Source organism: Schistocerca americana, chromosome 3 (assembly GCF_021461395.2).
Source record: "Schistocerca americana isolate TAMUIC-IGC-003095 chromosome 3, iqSchAmer2.1, whole genome shotgun sequence".
Classification (NCBI taxonomy): domain Eukaryota; kingdom Metazoa; phylum Arthropoda; class Insecta; order Orthoptera; family Acrididae; genus Schistocerca; species Schistocerca americana.
This window is the reverse complement of record NC_060121.1, coordinates 735,967,389-735,988,181: the sequence shown is the minus strand read 5'-3', so window position 1 is coordinate 735,988,181 and position 20,793 is coordinate 735,967,389. Positions and strand designations below refer to the sequence as shown.

Here is a 20,793-nt window from a genome sequence, read left to right as displayed (position 1 = left end):
AAGGAAGGAATTCCTTTAGATGCAGTAGTAATACTGGTGCACCTACGTACCAGCTGGCAAAATACTTTAAACACATTCTCAGAAAATATGTGGGAAATTGCGAACACCACATTTGCAACTCTGCTATCTTTGTACACTGCCAGTCAGTTACAGCTCTGAGATACAGATATCATGGTCAGTCTCAATGCAGTCTTACTCTTTACAAGAATCCCACTTTTTGAATTCTTCGAACTAACCACAGAAAAGTTTGACGATTCTTTCACAGAATTTTTTTAAACACATTCTGACATCAACTTTTTCTTGTTCAATGGGACTGTTGGAGTACACACACCAAATAGCTGCTTATAATAAGTAATCTTTATTTAAAACAGACTGTTTCAGCTTAATTGACATTTTCAAGTATGTTTTGATTGATGTGACATCCATATTGCGTTGTTAGTGGACTGTTTCGTAACTGTCACTGCTTTATTAAGATTGTAAAGTATCAAAATGTTGAAATTAAATGTAAGTTACAACGTGAGAGGAGTTTGACAGTTCCACTCTTACGACACTATGTGGAACTGTCAAACTGCTGTCACAACTAACATTTAATTTCAACATTTTGGCAATATTTACGATCTTAATAAAGCAGTGACAGTTACGAAACGGTCCACTAATGATGCCATATGGACGTCACATCAATCTAGACGTACTTGAAAATGGTTATTAAGGTGAAACAGTCTGTTGTAAATAGAGATGACTTGTTATAAGCAGCTATTTAGTTTATCTACTCTAACAATCATGTCGTTTTCAGACATATATTACACGGCTGGGCCTAAAGAAGAAAAATTGTTCAATGGGAGATACAATGTATAAAGCACTGGTGTGGTGATGGGTAGTCCTTTAAGACCCTCATAAAGATCAAATCTGTTTACTGAATTTGTTCTTATCTAACCATGGATTTGTCAAACAAGCCCACGCACATACCGACAAAGTAGGTCAAATTAACCTCACTTTTGAAGCAGACGCTCTTTGCATATGCTGAGTTTTGGAAACGTTGCACTCGGAACCTGATGATTACATCAATTTTCTGCAAGTGAACAATGAAACTTTTAATAGCTTGTTTAGAGTTACTATGCCCTCACACTGCAAAAGAAGATGCAAATATGTGAAAATTTAGCCTCTTCTATGGTCCTCTAATGACAGTTAATTAAAATTCTGCAATGTGTGAACATATATAGTGTACACTGTCCATGGAATAATTGGAGAACTTCATTTTTTTAAATTTTATTGCTGTCCCACTCTAGTGTTGTGTTTAGAATATTGATTTCCTTCTTAACCTCATCCTGCATAATATGTAGTTGGGAAAGATGCATCACCTTTACCATTTCAGTACTTGCAAATGCTATTTAGTTTTTATCCTTGACAAATTTGGCAGCATACTTGGAACCACACCATTTATCGTTCATGCCGAGAAAACCTGAGATAGTATATAGTTCAAATTAATTTGATCTGCCAGATCAGAAAGCTAATTCTACCTTCCTAAAAACAATTTTTCCTTAGTGCTGTTGCCACGGAAGACTCCTTGTAGAGGTGAACTTCAGCAGTGTATGTTTTACTGAGTGATTCGAAAAGAAATAATATATTTCAGTTGTTAATTACAGACAAACTATAAAAGATAGAAACACACTGCGCATGTCACTGGATAAAGGAAGGTTCAAAGTTTGGACACAGCTATGTTGTAGTTTGTTTGTAACAACAAGGTGACTATACCACAACAGAAATCATTTTGTATGTTGGACTTTGAATGAAGTCGACCCATTGTTCATGTGCAACATGTATTCTGCTGTCAATTCAACAAGAAGCCACCCCTGCAGAAGTGGATTTATGGCTGGTATACAAAATTCTTGGAATTTGGTTGCATGAACAAAGGGAAGAGCACTGTTCAGCCACACACATCTGATGAAAGTGTTGAGTATATCTGAGATGCGTTCACATGGACACCTCGGAAGTCCAATGGGCAGGCCAGGAACTTCAACTTCCTCGACCAACAGTGTGGTGTTTTCTGAAAAGGCACATCTATATGAAGCCTTACAAATTGCAGTTACTGCAGCAATTGTATTCTGGCGAACATAACAAGGCATGAATTTTGCTTTTCAGTTCCCCAGGATATGGCAGACAATACTTTTTCCAAATGACTCATCTTTTTGGATGATTCAACTTTTTCATCTATCAGATAAAGTAAACTGCCATAATTTTAATGTAAGAATTTGGGAGGTCACAAAATCCTAGCATCATTGTTGAACATGAAAGGGACTCACTGAAACTGAATGTGTTTTGTGCCATTTTTGTTCACAAAGTTCATGGACCTTTCTTTTTTGTGGAGGAGACTGTGACAGGTATGTCATGTCTGAACATTCTACAAAATTGCTTGTTTCCTCAACTTCATAAAAATTCCAATTAGCTCATTTTTACATATGTTAATGCCCACTTCACTTGCACCTTGAGGTGCAGCATTATTTTAACACCACCATCCCACAACGTAGGATTAGAAGAGGTGGACCGGGTCACCAGATCTCACACCTTGTGATTTTGTTCTGTGTGTACATAAAAGACCATCTTTGTCCCAAGAGTCGAGAAACATAAACGTTGACGCTGTCAATTCAATAAAAAGGGACTGGTTGATTTGTGTGTGGAATGAAATGGCCTATCGTTTTGATGTTTCTCAAGCAACACATGGTGCTCTGGCGAGTGTGTGTGTGAACATAAAACTTCAAAACTTCCTCCATCCAGCAACATGTGCAATGTGTTTCCACCTTTCATAGTTTGTCTGGATTAAACAATTGAAATCTGTTCTTCCTTTTCGAATCAACCTGTATATGTATGTGTAGTTTGTTGTGGTAACTTTTGATGTGAACAGTAATAGTGGACTAGTAAACAGCCAAAAAGTAACAACATATGTTTACATCTATCAAGAAGGTTCAAATTTTGTTTAATTGGTGTATTTTATATCTTAAAGTTTATCAAGAAAGTGATTTATGGAACACGTAAAATATCAGGGATAACTTGGAGTAAAATGTATCAATATATAGATAGTGGTACATCCAAGCTGTGCTTTAAACATACAAAAATACAAATAATAAAATTAATACAATCTGAAGTTCTAAAACTATTTATTTTCTTCAATAATATGCCATCTTTTTTCAGGCAGTGCCATACATGTAATGAAACTGATCACCATATTTGTCACGAAAACGTTTATGATCCAGCTGATCCAAGGCCTTCGCGACTTTCTTCATTGAAGACCTGCAACACATTTGCGGCAAAAACATAGTATTACTTTTGATAATTGTGTGTCCGATTTTACTTTCATGCATAACATTTCATCATTATAAATGTTCGAGTTTGGATGAAAATATATAATATGGTACTTTCTAAATTTCATAGCCTTGAAAGTAACCTTTGGTTAATGATTTTCTTTTGCATACATAATGACATGCTCATCTTTCTTCTTCTTCCATTGGTTTTTGAAACCCATGGAAGGAAGCAAGAATTGTAGTGTATACTTAATTTGTTAATGTAAAAAGATGGATCTGGTAACTGAGTGATTCATTAAAGGCCTTCCTGTGATTAATATCAACCTGTATGCCTTGTGTATTTTCCTGCATTAAATGTCTGGGGTAGTCACTGACAACAGGATGTGTTGCAACATTTCTGCACAGAATGCAGATATATGTGGCCTTTAGTGTCACTTTTAATTCATTTTCATTATTACCTGTATACATAAAGTAAAGTTCACTGAAATATACGATAAGTTCTATGGGGGATATTAGACAGCAAATGTCTTACAAGGACTTTTCAATGTTTTCTCCAATACTTTAACAACTAAGTGGAAAGTACAGTTTTTAAACACATTTGAACACACTGAACAATTACTTTTATGTTTCTTACAGCCAAAAATATACTTAAGGCAAAATGTCCCTTATAGCTTCTGCACTGATAAATATTGTTTTTTGCAGCTCTTATTTGGAACTGTCACAATAAAACCATTGTAATCTTTTCCAAGAGTGTAGTTTTAAAGGTTCATCTTAATATACTTACTTCTTAAAAATCTTCCTTGAAAGGCGCTCATATGAAGACTTTCGTTTTTCACTTATATCAGTTAGGCCAGGAAATTTCTTTTTCCTTTCTTTTTTCGTGCTCTGTTTTTTTCGCTTCTCTGGCATTTTAAGATCAATCCCTGTTGCCTCCTTAAAAATTTGAAAGAAGAACATTTGGTGTAGATAATACAATACTCAACAATATTATGAAAAGAATAGTTGTTACTCACCATATAGTGGATATGCTGAGTTGCAGATAGGCACAACAAAAAGAATGTCACACAATAAGGTTTTGGTCAAAAAGGTCTTTGTCAAAAATAGACACCACAACACACTCGCCAAAACTCACATACACATGACCACAGTCTTTGGCAGCTGAAGCCAACAACAGTACAATAATCAACAACTGCTACAACAATCATTTCTGTAAATAACAAACAATGCTTAATTTAATTCCTTGCTGCAAGTGTTGATTTAAGCAGCAAGACCATTTGTCTCGTTCAAAACTTGCTGCATTGTTTTTTATCTATTCCAGTTACAAGACAGCAAACATCATGTACCAATTTAAGAGTCTTTTATAGATGTTTAAAATTTAGCCATATACCATGTCCACTTGCGTCACATGCCATTATCTTAATTTCCTTTTTGTTTATTTGGATGTCAAAACCGAACAGGCAGAATATGGTGCTGCGATTGGCAATGCCAATGTAAGACAAATGTCTGGCACAGTTGTTAGGACCATTACTGCTGCTACAATGGCAGGTTATCGAAATTTAAGTGAGTTTGAACATGGTGTTAAAGTCGGCGCATGAGTGATGGGACACAGCATCTCCGAGGTAGCGATGAATTGGGGTTTTCCCATACAACCATTTTACGAGTGTACCGTGAATATCAGGAATCTGGTGAAACATCAAATCTCCAACACGAGTGTACCGTGAATATCAGGAATCTGGTGAAACATCAAATCTCCAACATTACTGCGGCCAGAAGAAGATACTGCAACAATAGGACGAACAACGATTGAAGAGAATGGTTCATGATGACAAAGTGGTGAACCCTTCCGCAAATTGCTGCAGATTTCAATGCTGGGCCATGAAAAAGAGTCAGCGTGCGAACCATTCAACAAAACATCATTGATATGGGATTTCGGAGTCAAAGGCCCATTCATGTAGCCTTGATGACTGCACAGCTTTACGCCTCGCCTGGGCACATCAACACCAACATTGGACTGTTGATGACTGGAAACATGCTGCCTGGTTGGACGAGTCTCATTTCAAATGTTATCGAGTGGATGCACATGTATGGGTATAGAGACAACCTCATGAATCCATGGGCCTGCACATCAGCAGGGGACTGTTAAAGCTTGTGGAGGCTCTGTAATGGTGTGAGGTGTGTGCAGTTGGAGTGATATGGGACCTTTGATACATCTAGATACTACACTGAGAGGTGACACATACCTAAGCATCCTGTTTGATCACCTGCACCCATTTATGTCCATTGTGCATTCCAATGCGACACCTCACCATGTCCAGATTTGCTACAGTGTGGCTCCAGGAAGACTCTTCTGAGTTTAAATACTTCCGCTGGCGACCAAACTCCCCAGACATGAACACTATTGAGCATATCTGGGATGTCTTGCAATATGCTGTTTAGAAAAGATCTCCATCCCCTCGTACTCTTACGGATTTATTTACAGCCGTGCAGGATTCGTTGTGTCAATTTGCTCTAGCACTACTTCAGACATCAGTCTAGTCCATGCTACATCGTGTTGCGGCACTTCTGAGTGCTCGCGGGAGTCCTACACAATATTAGGCAGGTGCACGTTTCTTTGCTTTTCAGCGTATTTCTTGAAGTACCTGACTCAATTTCTGACTTTGGTGATCACTGCTAAGTTTTCATATCGTGCCGATTTTCTGTCTATGATTAACAACTTCCACATCGAGTCAGTCCTTCCCTCACAGCCACTTCAGTGTGCAAATTAAATATCAGTGTTAGCAATCAACATCCTGGTTATGACAATTTATACCGATCTGACAGTGTTGACTACTATAGTCTGCTTTATACAAAAAAAAAGGTCACCCTTTTAAAGCTGTAATTAATTTCATTCTTCAGAAGCATAGTACTTGCATGCTTCTCATAACAGATATCAATTGAATCTCCCGTCATCGTTCTGAACTGTGTCCTCATTTTCAATTGGCCTAATTTCTCCTGGTCAGTTATAAAGATTCTCCAAGTACTATATTCATCTTCTTGCCTTACTTTCTGCTCCCATGACCTAAATACCTTTTTCATTTCTAATGACTGTGCTGCATCAGGTGACTGCTTTCAGTACATGTGCAGCATCTCCATTACCCTGGTACAATTTTATACTTATATCATGACATCTATTTTCTATCCATTCTTTTTTATCAATTTTACATTTCAAATTTATTTCATAAATGAGTAACCTGTACTGTGCTTGTTTACTTTAATCATTTTTTACTTTTTAACCATTTCTTTATCAGTTGCAGTATCTCACGAGTATCAAATGCCGCCTCTTATTTGCTTTTTTAAAAGTACTAACTTTTCTGTTGCATTTATTATAACAATTTTGCGGTCTGTACACCAGTTTTCCACACTATTATAGTGGTCATCACACCAGCGGTAGCTCTGTGCAGACAAAGAGCAATAAGGAAGTGTGGAGAGGATGAGGTTTGCTTAATGTATGGTAGCAGAGGTGGGGAAGATGCCAACCACATTACCAAACCATGTTGCTGTGATCAGCAATCACGCTCATATGGTTATGGTACATCATATTATATATACAAGAAATGTAACAAATGTTTCATTTGATTTTTATCGAGCTATTATAAGACAATCATCTCCTAAAGAAAAATACTTACAATACTGTCCAAATCGCTCTAAAAAGACGAATATCATTGTGAAAAGTTGTACATAAACACCTCACAATTTTGTGTCAGCTGTTGCACAGCTAGAAAGACAGACTGAGCCTGACAAAAGATGCAGTAGAGCTGACATATTTTTGTGAAGATGTTAAGCACAATTTTTTACAATAACATTTGTCATTTTAATATGATTTGTACTGTATTATAAAAGAAACAGCAACATACGTTAACCTATTGTTACGAACCTGAATGGTGTGTTACAGATTGTCTTACATGTTCAAGCAAATCCTATTGGCTGCCAGCAGTTAATGGAAGGAGACTGTACAGAATGGCTAAAACTGTTCTGCTTTCTGATGAGATGTGAAATAGAATTCCTTGGAGTATAATTATTTACTTTGTTGCATTTTACAAAGCAGTCTTGAGTTTTTGGTTCATTGGACGTGCCTAGTCTCCAGCAGGAGCTTTATCGTTAATCACTTGAATTTTAACTGCCATTTCATAACTAGTTTACAATTACTGTGTCTGTCAACTCTTGAATAATTATTGCAGTCCTTTACTTGATTCCTCCTCTGTGTTTTAACAAAATATAGTCAATCAGTTATATTCCTTGATCCCCTAGCATTGTGTATGCACACTTTCTTCACAAGGGGCACTCAAAGGGATAATTTTTGACAACAAACTCGTCTACAATACAGAACTCTTTTTACTGTTCTCATTTTGCTTGCCAAGACAGAATTTTCTCTTTTTGCCTACCTTTAACCAATGACTACATTTCAGTTTCCTCCCATTTGTCATGTTTTACATGTTTATTAACATTATGACAAATAACTTTAAATACACTGTCATCCACATCAGTGGTTCACACGTATACTTATATGATCACAATGTCTCTTTGATATCCATTCAATTTCATCATCACTATTCTTTTCGGTACTGCAGATAACACTTTACCACTAATTTTCTTATTCATTATTATGCCTACAATAGCCCTATTCTTCCCACTCAAAATATCTCCTCTTTCAGTCTACAGATGATTGTAGAACAGTACAGTGCATCTCACTGGTTCCTAAAATATTTACCTGCATCCTTTAAATTTCTCCATTTAGATATTCTAGTTTCACAAACTTTCTTAAGATTCTAATAACCCTTGTGACCAGTTTTATTAGCATTCTTTGTTTGTCTGATTGCCCTTTCTAAGCAGAGACCTTTATTTGTGTGTTAAACAAACAGATGACTAAGTGTTGAAATAAATATAGTAGGAAAGTTCTGTTAGAGTGATCTAGGAATGGAGCATGATAGCTCAGTCACTGAAGAGCACTATGAACAACATACTAAAATCCTCACCGGTGGAGTGTGAGCATTGGGATGGGGGAGCATTTAAAGGAGAAACTGCCACTTCTAGCGAAAATGTTTCTCTAAACAAAGTTAGTCGATAAATTTTTTCTGGGTTTGTGACTGCACTGTCAATATGTAAAACTAGCGATGTTTCGGTCACTGTTGCAAGTGACCTCCTTCCGCTCGCCGATTTCCACCCGTCGCAAGCAGTAATGCAAACACCAACCAAAATGTTGAGTCTCCACCAATGAAAAGAAATAATAAAAACACCAATAAAGAACTTCCAATGCCTTTCCCCTTCATCCTTAACATCCTATCAGAATTAGATAACAGCCACGTCTGCATGTATATAAGAAACAAAGGTTTCTCATTTGGCAGTAAACCAAAACACTCCAAAGGAGGTCACTTGCAATAGTGACTGAAACGTCGGTAGTTTTACATATTGACAATGCGGTCACAAACCCAGAAAAATTATATTGATTGTGACAATGGCCGCAGAAGTCTATGTTCATATTTAAAATATAAAAAAATACAGTTCATTGTTAGGTGAAATGGGTTAAGAACAAATATTAAATGGGTGAACAATGTCTAAGTGCACTAGGAGCCATCTTAAGGGATAAATTATGTTCTGGGGGTGTAACAGAGTGAAGGGTAGAAGCGTGGGGGAAGGTAGATCGCCTGATTGTGGTCGTGCCCTTCTCTTCAACAAACGTCTGAAAACTGAAGAATGGCTAGTGATTCCCCACTCTTATCTGAACCACTACATCACGAGAAGCAACAATAGGGCGTTTCACACAGTTATACTGATCCTCCTGATCCTCCATAGTCTGCCTTATGAATCACTGGTGACACAGTGCACAGAGATGCCCAGGGGGTGCTTATTTTCCACAAAGTGCATTAACACTACAGGAATGCAGATACGAGCTTCTATAGTGTGTTTCAAATTTGTTGCGACTTTTGATGTTTGGCTCACCGGAGGGTACGTGACACTGTTGCCTAGGTAACACCAATGGTGAGCCAGCTTTTCCTACCACGCCCCCACTGGTATAGTTAGTAAAGCACCCTTGTTGCCATGCCATGGGTGAACAGAACCATGTGATGTGTGTTACATGCATATCTGCGTTCATCAGCTCTCGTTGTAAGGTGGTTATTTTCTGACTTTGAAGTGTTCTGCAGCCATCAGTTACTTTGAATAAGTGCTTTGTGTTGGCGTTACATTAGTAACAATGGTGTAGCACATCTGAACATGAAGTTTGCTTTAAAAGTTGTAGTCCAAAAACTCATTCACCAGCTATGAAGATAATGTTCTTGTGCAAAATATTCCTCCTAATCTGGCAATAGTAATAGACAATGCACTATACCACTTTGTTGTGATTGATATAGCTCAAAGAATGAAATGAAGGAAAGAGGTATTTTTCTCTGGATAGAAAGAAATGTTCTATTGGTAGAAGTTGAACGTAGCATACGTAAGGCAAGGTTAATGGAACCTGTAGTGCTGTACAAGCCGAACACTCCATGCTACCATGCTGAAGAACTAGCCACTACATGGGCCTAGATGAAAAGTAACATGGAGAAAAAAAAAAAAAAGAAAGAAAGAAAGAAAGAAAGAAAAATTAGCTCCGTGATGTTGAAATGTTCACAAAAGAAGCCATTACAAATGTTACACCACAGGACAGGACTGGTCTCAAGGGGTGAGTGGTTAGCCATACCAAGACGGTAGTTTAGGAGTGGGATTAATGAAGGTCTGGGGTGAGTTTTGAGTAATACGTAACTTCTCTTGTGACCATATTAAAATCTCCTCCTTTTGCCAAAACACACCAGTGTGTCCCTAATGTCCCTAACATTCTAATGTAGTTGAAAAAGAAATTGAGACATTGCTGAAACTAGCAACTGAGGTTAAGGACAGGTCAATAGTTTACGAAAAAGCCCATTCTCAATATAAAAATCAACGAGTAAATTCTTCACTTAGACTGTTGCAAGACCCACAACAATTCTTGCTTCACCAGCTATCAATGGTCTTTAAAAATTAAATTATTTCATTGCAAAAAATCTGTAGATGCTTAAATATCATGGTAGACAGGGAATTTTTACATATTAATCATATGGCAAAATATTCTCCTCTTTGCATGCTTTCATTTGCCAAAAATCTTGTTTTGATATCTCAGACTGTTTGTTGGATACGAGAGATTTGGGAGTATTTAATTCTGGCTTTTTCACTGGATGCATGTGTTTGTGACAGAGCACTCTTTACATACATTCCATTTTCTCGAGACTGGAAACAGATATCGATATCCTTCCAAGTTTAAAGAATAGCTCAGTATGTTATCTACATTTCATACACAGCAACATATGATTTAAAACATGCACCCAATGCAAATTCATAGTGACCCTTGTTTTTGACTGCAAACTTTAAGAATTTAATGCAGTAGGTTACCTAATATCAAAACATCCCACTATGATCTTTAGCGATGTGACAGGCAGTTCATCATTAAGCTGACGAACTAAGTTATAAGATGCGCTAGAATCACAGTGTTTTACCCAATAGTTTCTTTAACGTTGTTTGAGGAAGATAACAGATCGGCCAGCTTGGGCGGTTTGCTGTTCGCGCAGTCAAGCGAGCCTGACAGGTACTGCACAGAGTAGGCTAGGTGATGTACTGTGGTCAGCAGCTGACGTACTCACTCTGTGCACGCTGGCAACTGTGCTTCCCTCCACTCACTCCACACGGAACTGTCAAAAGTCACAACTAATTTTAAACGCACTATAATAATATTAACACAAGAAATTTATGTGGACAAAATGTAAGCAAACTGTTCTACAGTTACCTGGGTCATCTGGAGTCTCCTGTCTACCACCAGCTTTTCTGAATTACACATATGTAATGCTAAACATGCCTTGGTGCACGGCCAGCACATCTTGGCACAGTGTTACACCGTCTGGGGTATCTGGATACTTCCCACTAACACCAACGTGTCAGAACTCCGGAGCTGGGAACTTGCCCTTCAGTATATCCTCTCTTCTAGTTATCCGCCAGGCCTCAACCTCCACTAATTTCAAGTTGCCGCTGCTCATACCTCACCTGTCTTTCAACAACATCCTTGCCTCTTTACTTCCGCCTCGACTGACGTCTCTGCCCAAACTCTTTGCCTTTTCAAATGTCTGCTTGTGTCTGTGTATGTGCGGATGGATATGTGTGTGTGTGTGTGTGTGTGTGTGTGTGTGTGTGTGTGCGAGAGAGAGAGAGAGAGAGAGAGAGAGAGAGAGAGAGAGAGAGAGAGTGTATACCCGTCCTTTTTTCCCCCTAAGGTAAGTCTTTCCGCTCCCGGGATTGGAATGACTCCTTACCCTCTCCCTTAAAACCCACATCCTTTCGTCTTTCCCTCTCCTTCCCTCTTTCCTGACGAAGCAACCGTTGGTTGTGAAAGCTAGAATTTTGTGCGTATGTTTGTGTTTGTTTGTGTGTCTATTGACCTGCCAGCTCTTTTGTTTGGTAAGCCTCATCATCTTTGTTTTTAGATATATTTTTCCCACGTGGAATGTTTCCCTCTATTATATTCATTACACATATGTAAGTTAGAAGTTATCCTTACAACACATCTTTCATTACCATAATCCTCCTGGCCTCAAATCTCCATTAATCCACTGTACCCACATCTTCCGCCAACAGCTCCCCCTTCCTCTGTCTTGTCAACAACCTCCCAACTCCCATCTTCACGTCACCTTCATCACGTGCCGCACCTCACTGGCTCTGAGACACAGGTGTCACATGCATAACCCATGCACCTGCCACCCCCTCTCCAGCATTCCTAGCCAGTAAACCTGCTACCTTCCTACTTACATGCAGAATGCACAGGAGTATTACTCATGCAGAATGCACAGGAGTATTACTATCATCAAAATGTTCAAGTTTTTCAAACATGTAATACTCTATCAAACAATGATCTTAGGTTATCACTGAATTTTCAACACCCACTGAATTTTCAACACCCAGAATGGTTTCACTTAATAATAGTTAAATGAAATAAGAAATGATGAAAAGCAATAGGCCCCTAACTGTATTTTTCAGTAGAAAAATTTGAATATCAGTTCTCCATCTAGCTAAACATTACCCGTAATGAGAAACTAATTTGCAATGCTGTAAGAAGAATTGCAAGTCGTCAAAGTTGGTGAAGCTAAATAAAAGAACCAAATAAAGAAAAAAATGGGCGCCCATCTGTCTTTCCTTGCCAAATTAGCATTTTGGCATCGCCTGTTGTGGCATCATTACTCAAATGAAGAGATGTACATGAACAGTAGCATCTCTAATTTCATTGCAGTATTGCATTCACATATAGTTAATGGTGCAATATGCGTTGAACCTGATACTTTTTGGCACAAGCCGAATATCCCCAACAATTTTCTGCTGATAAGTATCACTTATGCAGGTGGAATTTAGCTGTAAAATAAAATATAAAATGTGAAATAATACACTCAGAATATTTTCTGCCAGAGGATAATCCATGTGAAACTGGCAAGTAAAAAAATAAATACAAATAAATATGGACTTGGTGATTTATAACTCTGTAATTTTATTCTACCTATCAAAATAGGGTGAAACTCAAAATTAAATTGTTTTGACCTTTTAGTTTGTGAATTACTCATTTTTAAACATTCCAAAATTGACAATTTTTGTCACACTTTCAAACCTTGAAATGGTAATATCTCACAAACTCTTCAACTTACAGACCTGAAATTTGTATAATTTTATCCAATTTTCTATAAGCTTTAAAAATAGGTGATACTTGACTACTTTTCTCAAACCAAATTAATAAAATATTAAAAACCGAATTTCTTTTTTGTGTTGAAAAAATGTACATTAAGACATATAATTTTGTTACACACGCAGGGGCGGAGGGCGAGGAGTCGCTGCACATGTGGCTACAGAAGATAACCAAAATAGATTGTTTCTTTGTAGGAAACATCTCATTAATATGGAGATAAAATAGCAGATTCTAGCAAAACAGCATGTAAGTTAATAATGTAATAATATTAATATAATGTCGTATTGTGTAGAAAGTGAAGTAGTGATTGACCAACAAGCTACCATCCTACACGAAACGACCGTTAATTCATTAGGCCATCTGTATAACTCATTATCAAGTGTTTGTATTCTTTAGCTTATCCTTTCCTGCTTTTTATTTATTGTATGCAGCCTCAAAGTACATGGACAAATCTCCAGTCCAAATGGTATCTATCTACAGATTGTTGGAAGAAAATACCTACAGCTCTGTTGTGCAAAAAAAAAGTACAAAACTGCCAGCAAATAGTGAGCAAAAGATTTGGATCTTCAATGTAGTTAGCAATTTTACCACACATAACATATCTAAGAAATCAGTATTTGAAGGCTAATATGAAGGTGAGATATTATCCTTAACCAAGGATCTTCTCAATCAGTTAATGATGGTGACAACAAAATAACTGTGTGCGAGACCACGGAACCTTCCTTTTCACAGTCCATGCTCTTACCAACTAAGCAATGCAGGCAAAACTTGTGACCCAGTCTCACAGCTTCCCTTATGCTGGTACCTCTCTCCTGTTGTCCAAACTTAAAAGATGTTTTCCTGCATACCATGCTGCACTATCTCTCTTGGAGAAATGACATTGCAGTAAAAAGACTTAACCACAGCGTAGAGCATTGTTCGTAGTATGAGTTTTTCACTTTGCACCAGAGTGTGCACCTAAAGCTCCCTGGAAGATTGAAAATGTATGTCATATCAAGTCAAACCCAGAACCTCGCCTTCCCCAGTCTGGCACACAATTTTAATCTGGCAGGAAGTTGCAAAAAAGTAGAGACAGTACTGCAGAGCCAAAGACTCATTCTGGAGAGGAAGCAGCTGGTTCCAGCTCTGGTTAAGAACTGCAGTTTAGTCCGCAATAAGTGAGTGACGGTTTATTTTGAAGCAGATTTCACACTGTTTTGAATGTGTGATTTGCGAATGTGATTTACATGGGCAGAAGTCGACCATATGGAATACTGGTGACTGGGGATCAGACTAAAACTTATATGCACAATGCACCATTAGGAGTTGCCACCAAGCAGACACATGGCTTACCAGCCTCAGCACAGTGGAAATTATGGGTGGAGCTGATCTTGTAGCCAGCCTGGTCTGCTCATGTTTTACCACCAATGATCTTCAAATGTTTGTCTCACTTATCTGTGCACTTGCACCCATAATCAGCTGGGCCCACACAAAAGCCTTCTAAAATCACATTCTACTTGCACTGGAGGACTTGTGGCTAAGACCTTTGACATCAACTGGCTTCAGGCAAATAGTTTTAAATTTTTTGTTAGAACCACAGGGGGAAGAACCTCACGTTATGCCATAATACCATGTTGGTACCCTTTATTTTCAACTTTGGTGGATTAAGTATGCATTGTGTGAGGGTACTGAATTTTTGCGTAATTAAATTTAAAGCGAGAGGTTTACTGTTAAATCCTTATAGTCAAATATTATAAATGAGTAATCATGTGGTTTTTACGGGAAGTTAAAGTGAATGTTTCAAATAGTGCACAGGTCCACATTTATTAATATGATATACGTTAGTACAGTTGTATAATTATCTGCTTGAGGTACTCCTTGGGCAGCATTCGGAGTTCATCACCAGACATCTCCACATCACAACAAATGTGTGAAGACTGAGCATATAACAAAGAGAATTACCTTGGAAGAGTGTGTATACATGAAAATCCCACAGATGTAGCATTTACTTTGTTTCAGATCAAACCTGATATCCTCATAGAAAGCTCATTTGTATATGACTATGTGATACGCAGATATAATTACATAATCCAGTGGAACTCACTGGTACTACAAGGAAGAATAATAATTAACTAAAGTTCAAAACTGAACCAAGAATATTTTTTTTAAGAATCTGTCACCCACAAACACTATCCTGTCATGTCATGACCTTGGAGTTAGACGTGAATATGGAGTGCAAGAAGTCTGAACTGAATAATGCAACACAAGAGAAAATTTTTTAAAGGTTTTCATCTAGCTTTCAGCTGTTAGAAATTTATTTTGCAATTGCAATTTTGGCATTAAGCCATTTTCAAGCATCTACAAAACATAATACAACAGAATGAGAACCATTTACAGTGGGATTAACAATGGGTACATTCATATGCTGTATTTACAAGATTTTAAACTATGAGGAATCCAGGACGGAATAATGTCAATATAAGGTCTGTTCAAAAAATTCAGAAACTTTGACCACAAAATTTTTCTACACTTATCTTTTACTTATTGTGCATGGTATCCTCCAAAATTCTCTCCTCCACAATTGATACAACGCTCCCAATGCCATTTCCACTTCCAGAAGCAGTCTTGGTATGCCTCTTGCTGGATCGCTTGAAGCGAAGTCGATTAATTTCATTTTATCTTGTCAATCATTGCACATCTTCATCCTTTCAATGGTGTTTTCAACTTTGGAAATAAAAAATTAAAAAAAAAAAGTCCACAGGGGTCAGGTCAGGAGAGTACGGAGAATAAGGCAGCACACCAATTTCGTTTTTTGTTCAACAGTCACGCACCAACAGTTATGAATGTCCAGGTGCGTTACCACGATCCAAGAGCCATGAAAGGTCCCCCCTCATTTCAGGCTGTCCCACTCTCACACTTTCTCGCAGGCGTCACAACACATCCAGATAGAACCTCCGATTAACAGTTTGTCCCTGTAGTATGAATTCATGAACTAATGTTTCAAAGTCAAAGAAAACTGTAAGCATGGCTTTGACATCTGACCTGACCTTTCGAGCTCTTTTTTGTATTGGAGAGCCTTTCCCTACCCATTGTGAAGATTGAACTTTGGTCTCAACATCATAACCACACACCCACATCACACATCACAAGTTATGATTCTCCTCAGGAACCCTTCCGGCCATTTTTAAACTGTGTCAACCATTCGTCACACCAAGTACGACTAAAGCACTCATCACTGTAGGCTTCTGCATCATTTGGTGTGTATCTAAAGTTTTTCTTGAGTTTCACGATAAATTTAATGCAGACATGTTGCTCCTCTAATGCTGCCATCTCGAAATTCACAAACTGTGCAACACAACATTCTATTCAATACAGCACTGGACAATAGCTAACACACATACAACAATGAAACGTTCATCCGTCACGTTCCCAGTCTGTTGAAATTTTTCAAACAGATCCTTTATTGTATCGCTTTTCGGTCCTTTGGTTACATTAAACCTCCGTTGAAAACTTCGTCTTGTTGCAACAACACTGTGTTCTAGGCGGTGGAATTCCAACACCAGAAAAATCCTCTATTCTAAAGAATAAACCATGTTGTCTACAGCACACTTGCACGTTGTGAACAGCACACGCTTACAGCAGAAAGACGACGTACAGAATGGTGCACCCACAGACTGCGTTGTCTTCTATATCTTTCACATAACTTGCAGCGCCATCTTTTGTTGAAAATTGTAACTACTGTAATTTCGAAAGTTTGTCTGCCTGAAAATGTACTGTTGTCCCAAGCATATTGCAACAAACGGTGTATTTCTATCACTGCTCGTTTAGTTTTTATTGCCGTTTCAAATATACCGGTCATTTTTGAAACACCCTGTACATTACAAAAGCAACAATATACATAAAGAAATAACATTAAAAAGGGAAGCACAACCAGAAAAAAATGAAATTCATTGCTTTACTTTATTATAATGGCATCTCAGACAGAACAGCCAGTAATTTTTGTAAAATTGAAGTACGAATCAGGTACCGCACGAACACCATAGTAGGGATAATAATCACACACACAACCCGGAAAACAAAACCATTTACACAATCAGCGAATTATAAAATCAGATGTGGTGAATATGAAAATTTCTATGTGAGGCAAACAGGTAAATGTTTTTCCACCAGTTTCAGAAAGCACACAAATGAAAGTGAGAACTATAAATCTTCATTTAGCATCACAAAATCTATAAAGGTGCTACATGGGGTAGAGAAGGGTAGATTAGTAGACACACTATAATAAATTGACACATTTATAAATATAATTTGACACACACACAAACAACAAATAGGTATGCATAATATAAAGTTACTACTATATTGTTTTTTTTTTTTTTTTGGGGGGGGGGGGGGGGGGGGGGGAATACTTTGCTCATCAACAAAGAGAATTACCTTGGAAGAGTGTGTACACATGAAAATCCCACAGATGTAGCATTTACTTTGTTTCAGTTCAAACCTGATATGATTTGTATTAACAGTAAAAATGTTTTCAGAAATATTTTACTGAATTTGCAGCCTTCCCAGTTCTATGTAATTTTTTTCAGACAGAGCATCATACAGATTTATTTGTGGAAAACTGCTGACTAAAAACCTAGTCTGATGATCTTGGAACCCATAGGATGATCTCAGAACCCTTGCCATGTGCCCAGTATGTCACTTCAGACTACCTTTACTCCTCAGACTGGATACTATGCATATAAGTACGGTCATTTTAAACCTATGGATCTCTGTAACACATATTGATATAGGAAAAAAGTGTTTCAAGGTCCTCCAAGATCATTATCTTAAGAACACATGATAAAATTTTTTATGATCTGACATGAACAGAAACACAATTGGTACTTTTGGTACCCATAATCATGGGTTTCTGTGTATATCATGATAACAGATACAGATTTTCAAAAAGAGGAAAATGACACTTATAGATGAATGTCTTAAGAATGTACCATTCAAATTGTGCCATTTGCTATGGTTAGTTAATTAGATAATTGTGGTGCACAGCACAAAAACAGCTAAAAACCAGTTTCTGTGATTTTATGCACAAGTACAGCAATTTTGAACTACCAGATCTTTGTAATGGATAACAATATTGGGGAAAAAAAATCGAAGCCCCCCCAAAAATATCAGCTTTAGAACACATGGCAAAAAATTTGGTGATCTGCCATGAATAAAAATTATAGAAGTCACCAATTTCACAACTGGTAGTTTTCGTACCCAAAAATGATGATCTTTTGGGGTTTTCTGAGGAAGTGCCCATGAACAAATGGTTTTTTTCTAACTTGCCTAGGGGCCAGCCCACATCACACCTAGTTCAAAAGAACTAACTGATTTGCTCAATTTGCTTGGGTTGGAGGAACTGTGTGATGCTTAAATTTCGACCTGTAGCTTAGGATAGCTACAGTATACCCATTCTTCCAATAGGTATACAAATTGTTGCTAAGCCAATAGCTATCCAAAACACTTTATCCTTTATCTCTGTGATCAACAGAGCTTGAGATATGACTCCATGAAAAACTGTACTTTTGTACACGGCTTTTTGCAACATACTGAGACCAGTTTACACCGCAGAAGAACAAACGATATTTAAAAATGATATAAAAATATATTTATTGGCTCTAAATGTTATTAATAACTCTATATCAAAACTGAAAATTATTTTTAAATATTTGTTATTATCTAAAAACAAGTGTTTTGCTTGACAATGTAAATCAACAAGCTGTTGTCATGGAAATGAAAAAGATGACTAGTACACCACTAAACATAATCAAATGGTATGTAGCAACAAATAATATTTACAAATAAGATTTTGAGCCTTTGTACATCATAAGGAAGAACTTAATGAAACATTGCATGTGAAAATCAAATACTGAAGATTCACATCCATTATACGTTCACTGAATGTATGCAGAAACTGCAATGTGATTAGCTTAAAACGTTCGAAGAAGCAGTAGCAGAGTAGCCATGCTCTCTCAAATTTAGTATTGACTGAAAGCCTGCAATCTGCAATAAACTGTTTGCACCCAATGCAACCAGGTAGCACAGTATGCAGTTGTCATGCAGCAAACAACATGCAATACTATGAGTTACAGCCAGACAGCACAGAGGCAATTCAGCAATGCTGCTCAGCGACAGACTTCCCTGCAGAGCTCACTTTATTAAAATCTGTTGGATTATATTCTTTTAAGATACAATATACTGTGAGTGATTTCTCAATTAACTTTGGCAAACAGCGAAGTGAAGTTTGATCAGAAAGAAAAATTGTTGAGAAAATTAAGTTCATTAATGACAAATAAAAAAGGAAACCGTGATGTTGTTATAGCAACTATGGTTACAAAAGTTAATGAATCAGTTAAGAAGGCTACGAGAGTGTTAAGCAGTTTTTGGTATCCCACTTAGACAGTGAACTGACATCGCTTACTTCCAGTATGATTGGCACAGAGGAATTATGGGCAAATTTTAAGCAGACTATAAAGCATGGTCTGGAGAATTGTGCACCTAGTAAGTGGATTAAGGACAAAAAAACCTGCCATGTTTAACAATGAGATTGGAAACAGCTGAGGAAGCAAATGCTGTTTTACTCTTAGATCAAAAGAGAAGATGCAAATGACGACAAGCAAATGTTAGAACAGATTTGTACGTCTGTGAAAAGATCTATGCATGAAGCATACTATTACCATCATATTTAGAAAAAGATTAGACAGGGGGGGGGGGGGAGGGGGGGAATCGGTATGTGGATCTAAGCCTTCCATCCAGTCACTTGTTTATCATGGTATGTGGGTCTAAGGCTTCCATCCAGTCACTTGCTTATCAATCTGGTGTGGCAGTTGAGGACAGCAAAATGAAAGCTGAAGTCTCAAATTTCACGTTTAAGAAATCGTTCATGCAGGAGAATAACACAAACATACCATCATTTGATCATCGAACAAACTCCTGTAAAGTTGACATAATAATAAGCGTCCCTTGTGTAGAGAAACAACTGAAAGAGTTGAAAACAAGTAAGTCACCAGGTCTGGATGGAATCCCAATTCAGTTTTTCAAAGAGTACTCTACAGCACTGGTCCCTTCCCTAACTTGCATTTATTGCGAATCTCTCGTCCAGCACAAGGTCCCAAGTGACTGGAAAAAATTGCAGGTTACTCCTGTATATAAGATGGGTAACGAATGGACCAGCATAATTACAGATCAGTATCTTTAACATTGGTTTGCTGCAGAATCCTTGACTACATTTTCAGTTCTGATACAATAAATTTTGCTGAGACCAAGAATCTTAGATTCATGAATCAGTATGAAACCAAGCTTGCCCTTTTCTCATGTGATACACTGTGTACTATGGATGAAGGGCAAACAGGCTGATTCCATATTTTTAGATTTCTGGAAAGTGTTTGATACAGTGCCCCATTGTAGGCAATTAAAGAAAGTACGAGTATATGGAATAGGTTCATTGATATGTGAGTGGCTCAGCGACATAGAACCCAGCAAGTTGTCCTTCACAGCAAGTGTTCATCAGAGACAAGGGTGGCATCAGTAGTGACCCACAGAAGTGTGATAGGACTGCTATTTTTCTCGATATACATAAATGATTTGGCAGACAGTGTGAGCAGCAATCTGCTGTTGTTTGCTGATGATGCTGTGGTGTGCGGTAAGGTGTCAAAGTTGAGTGACTGAGGAGGAAATAAGATGACTTAGGCAAAATTTCTAGTTGGTGTGATGAAT

At 37.6% G+C, this 20,793-nt stretch overlaps 1 protein-coding gene across 3 annotated transcripts in view; it reads right to left on the bottom strand.

The window, feature by feature from the left end:
• Positions 1-3,135: 3,135 nt before the first annotated feature.
• The window catches only part of LOC124607388 (UV-stimulated scaffold protein A-like), a 126,924-nt gene continuing 109,266 nt past the window's right edge, over positions 3,136-20,793 (bottom strand). For all 3 annotated transcript variants that reach the window (XM_047139705.1, XM_047139704.1, XM_047139706.1), the window contains 2 exons: positions 4,081-4,229; positions 3,136-3,285 (listed from right to left, as the gene is read on the bottom strand). In XM_047139705.1, coding sequence (XP_046995661.1) covers positions 3,183-3,285; positions 4,081-4,229 — 252 coding nt within the window. In that variant the 3' untranslated portion in view covers positions 3,136-3,182. The remainder of the gene's footprint in view (positions 3,286-4,080; positions 4,230-20,793) is intronic.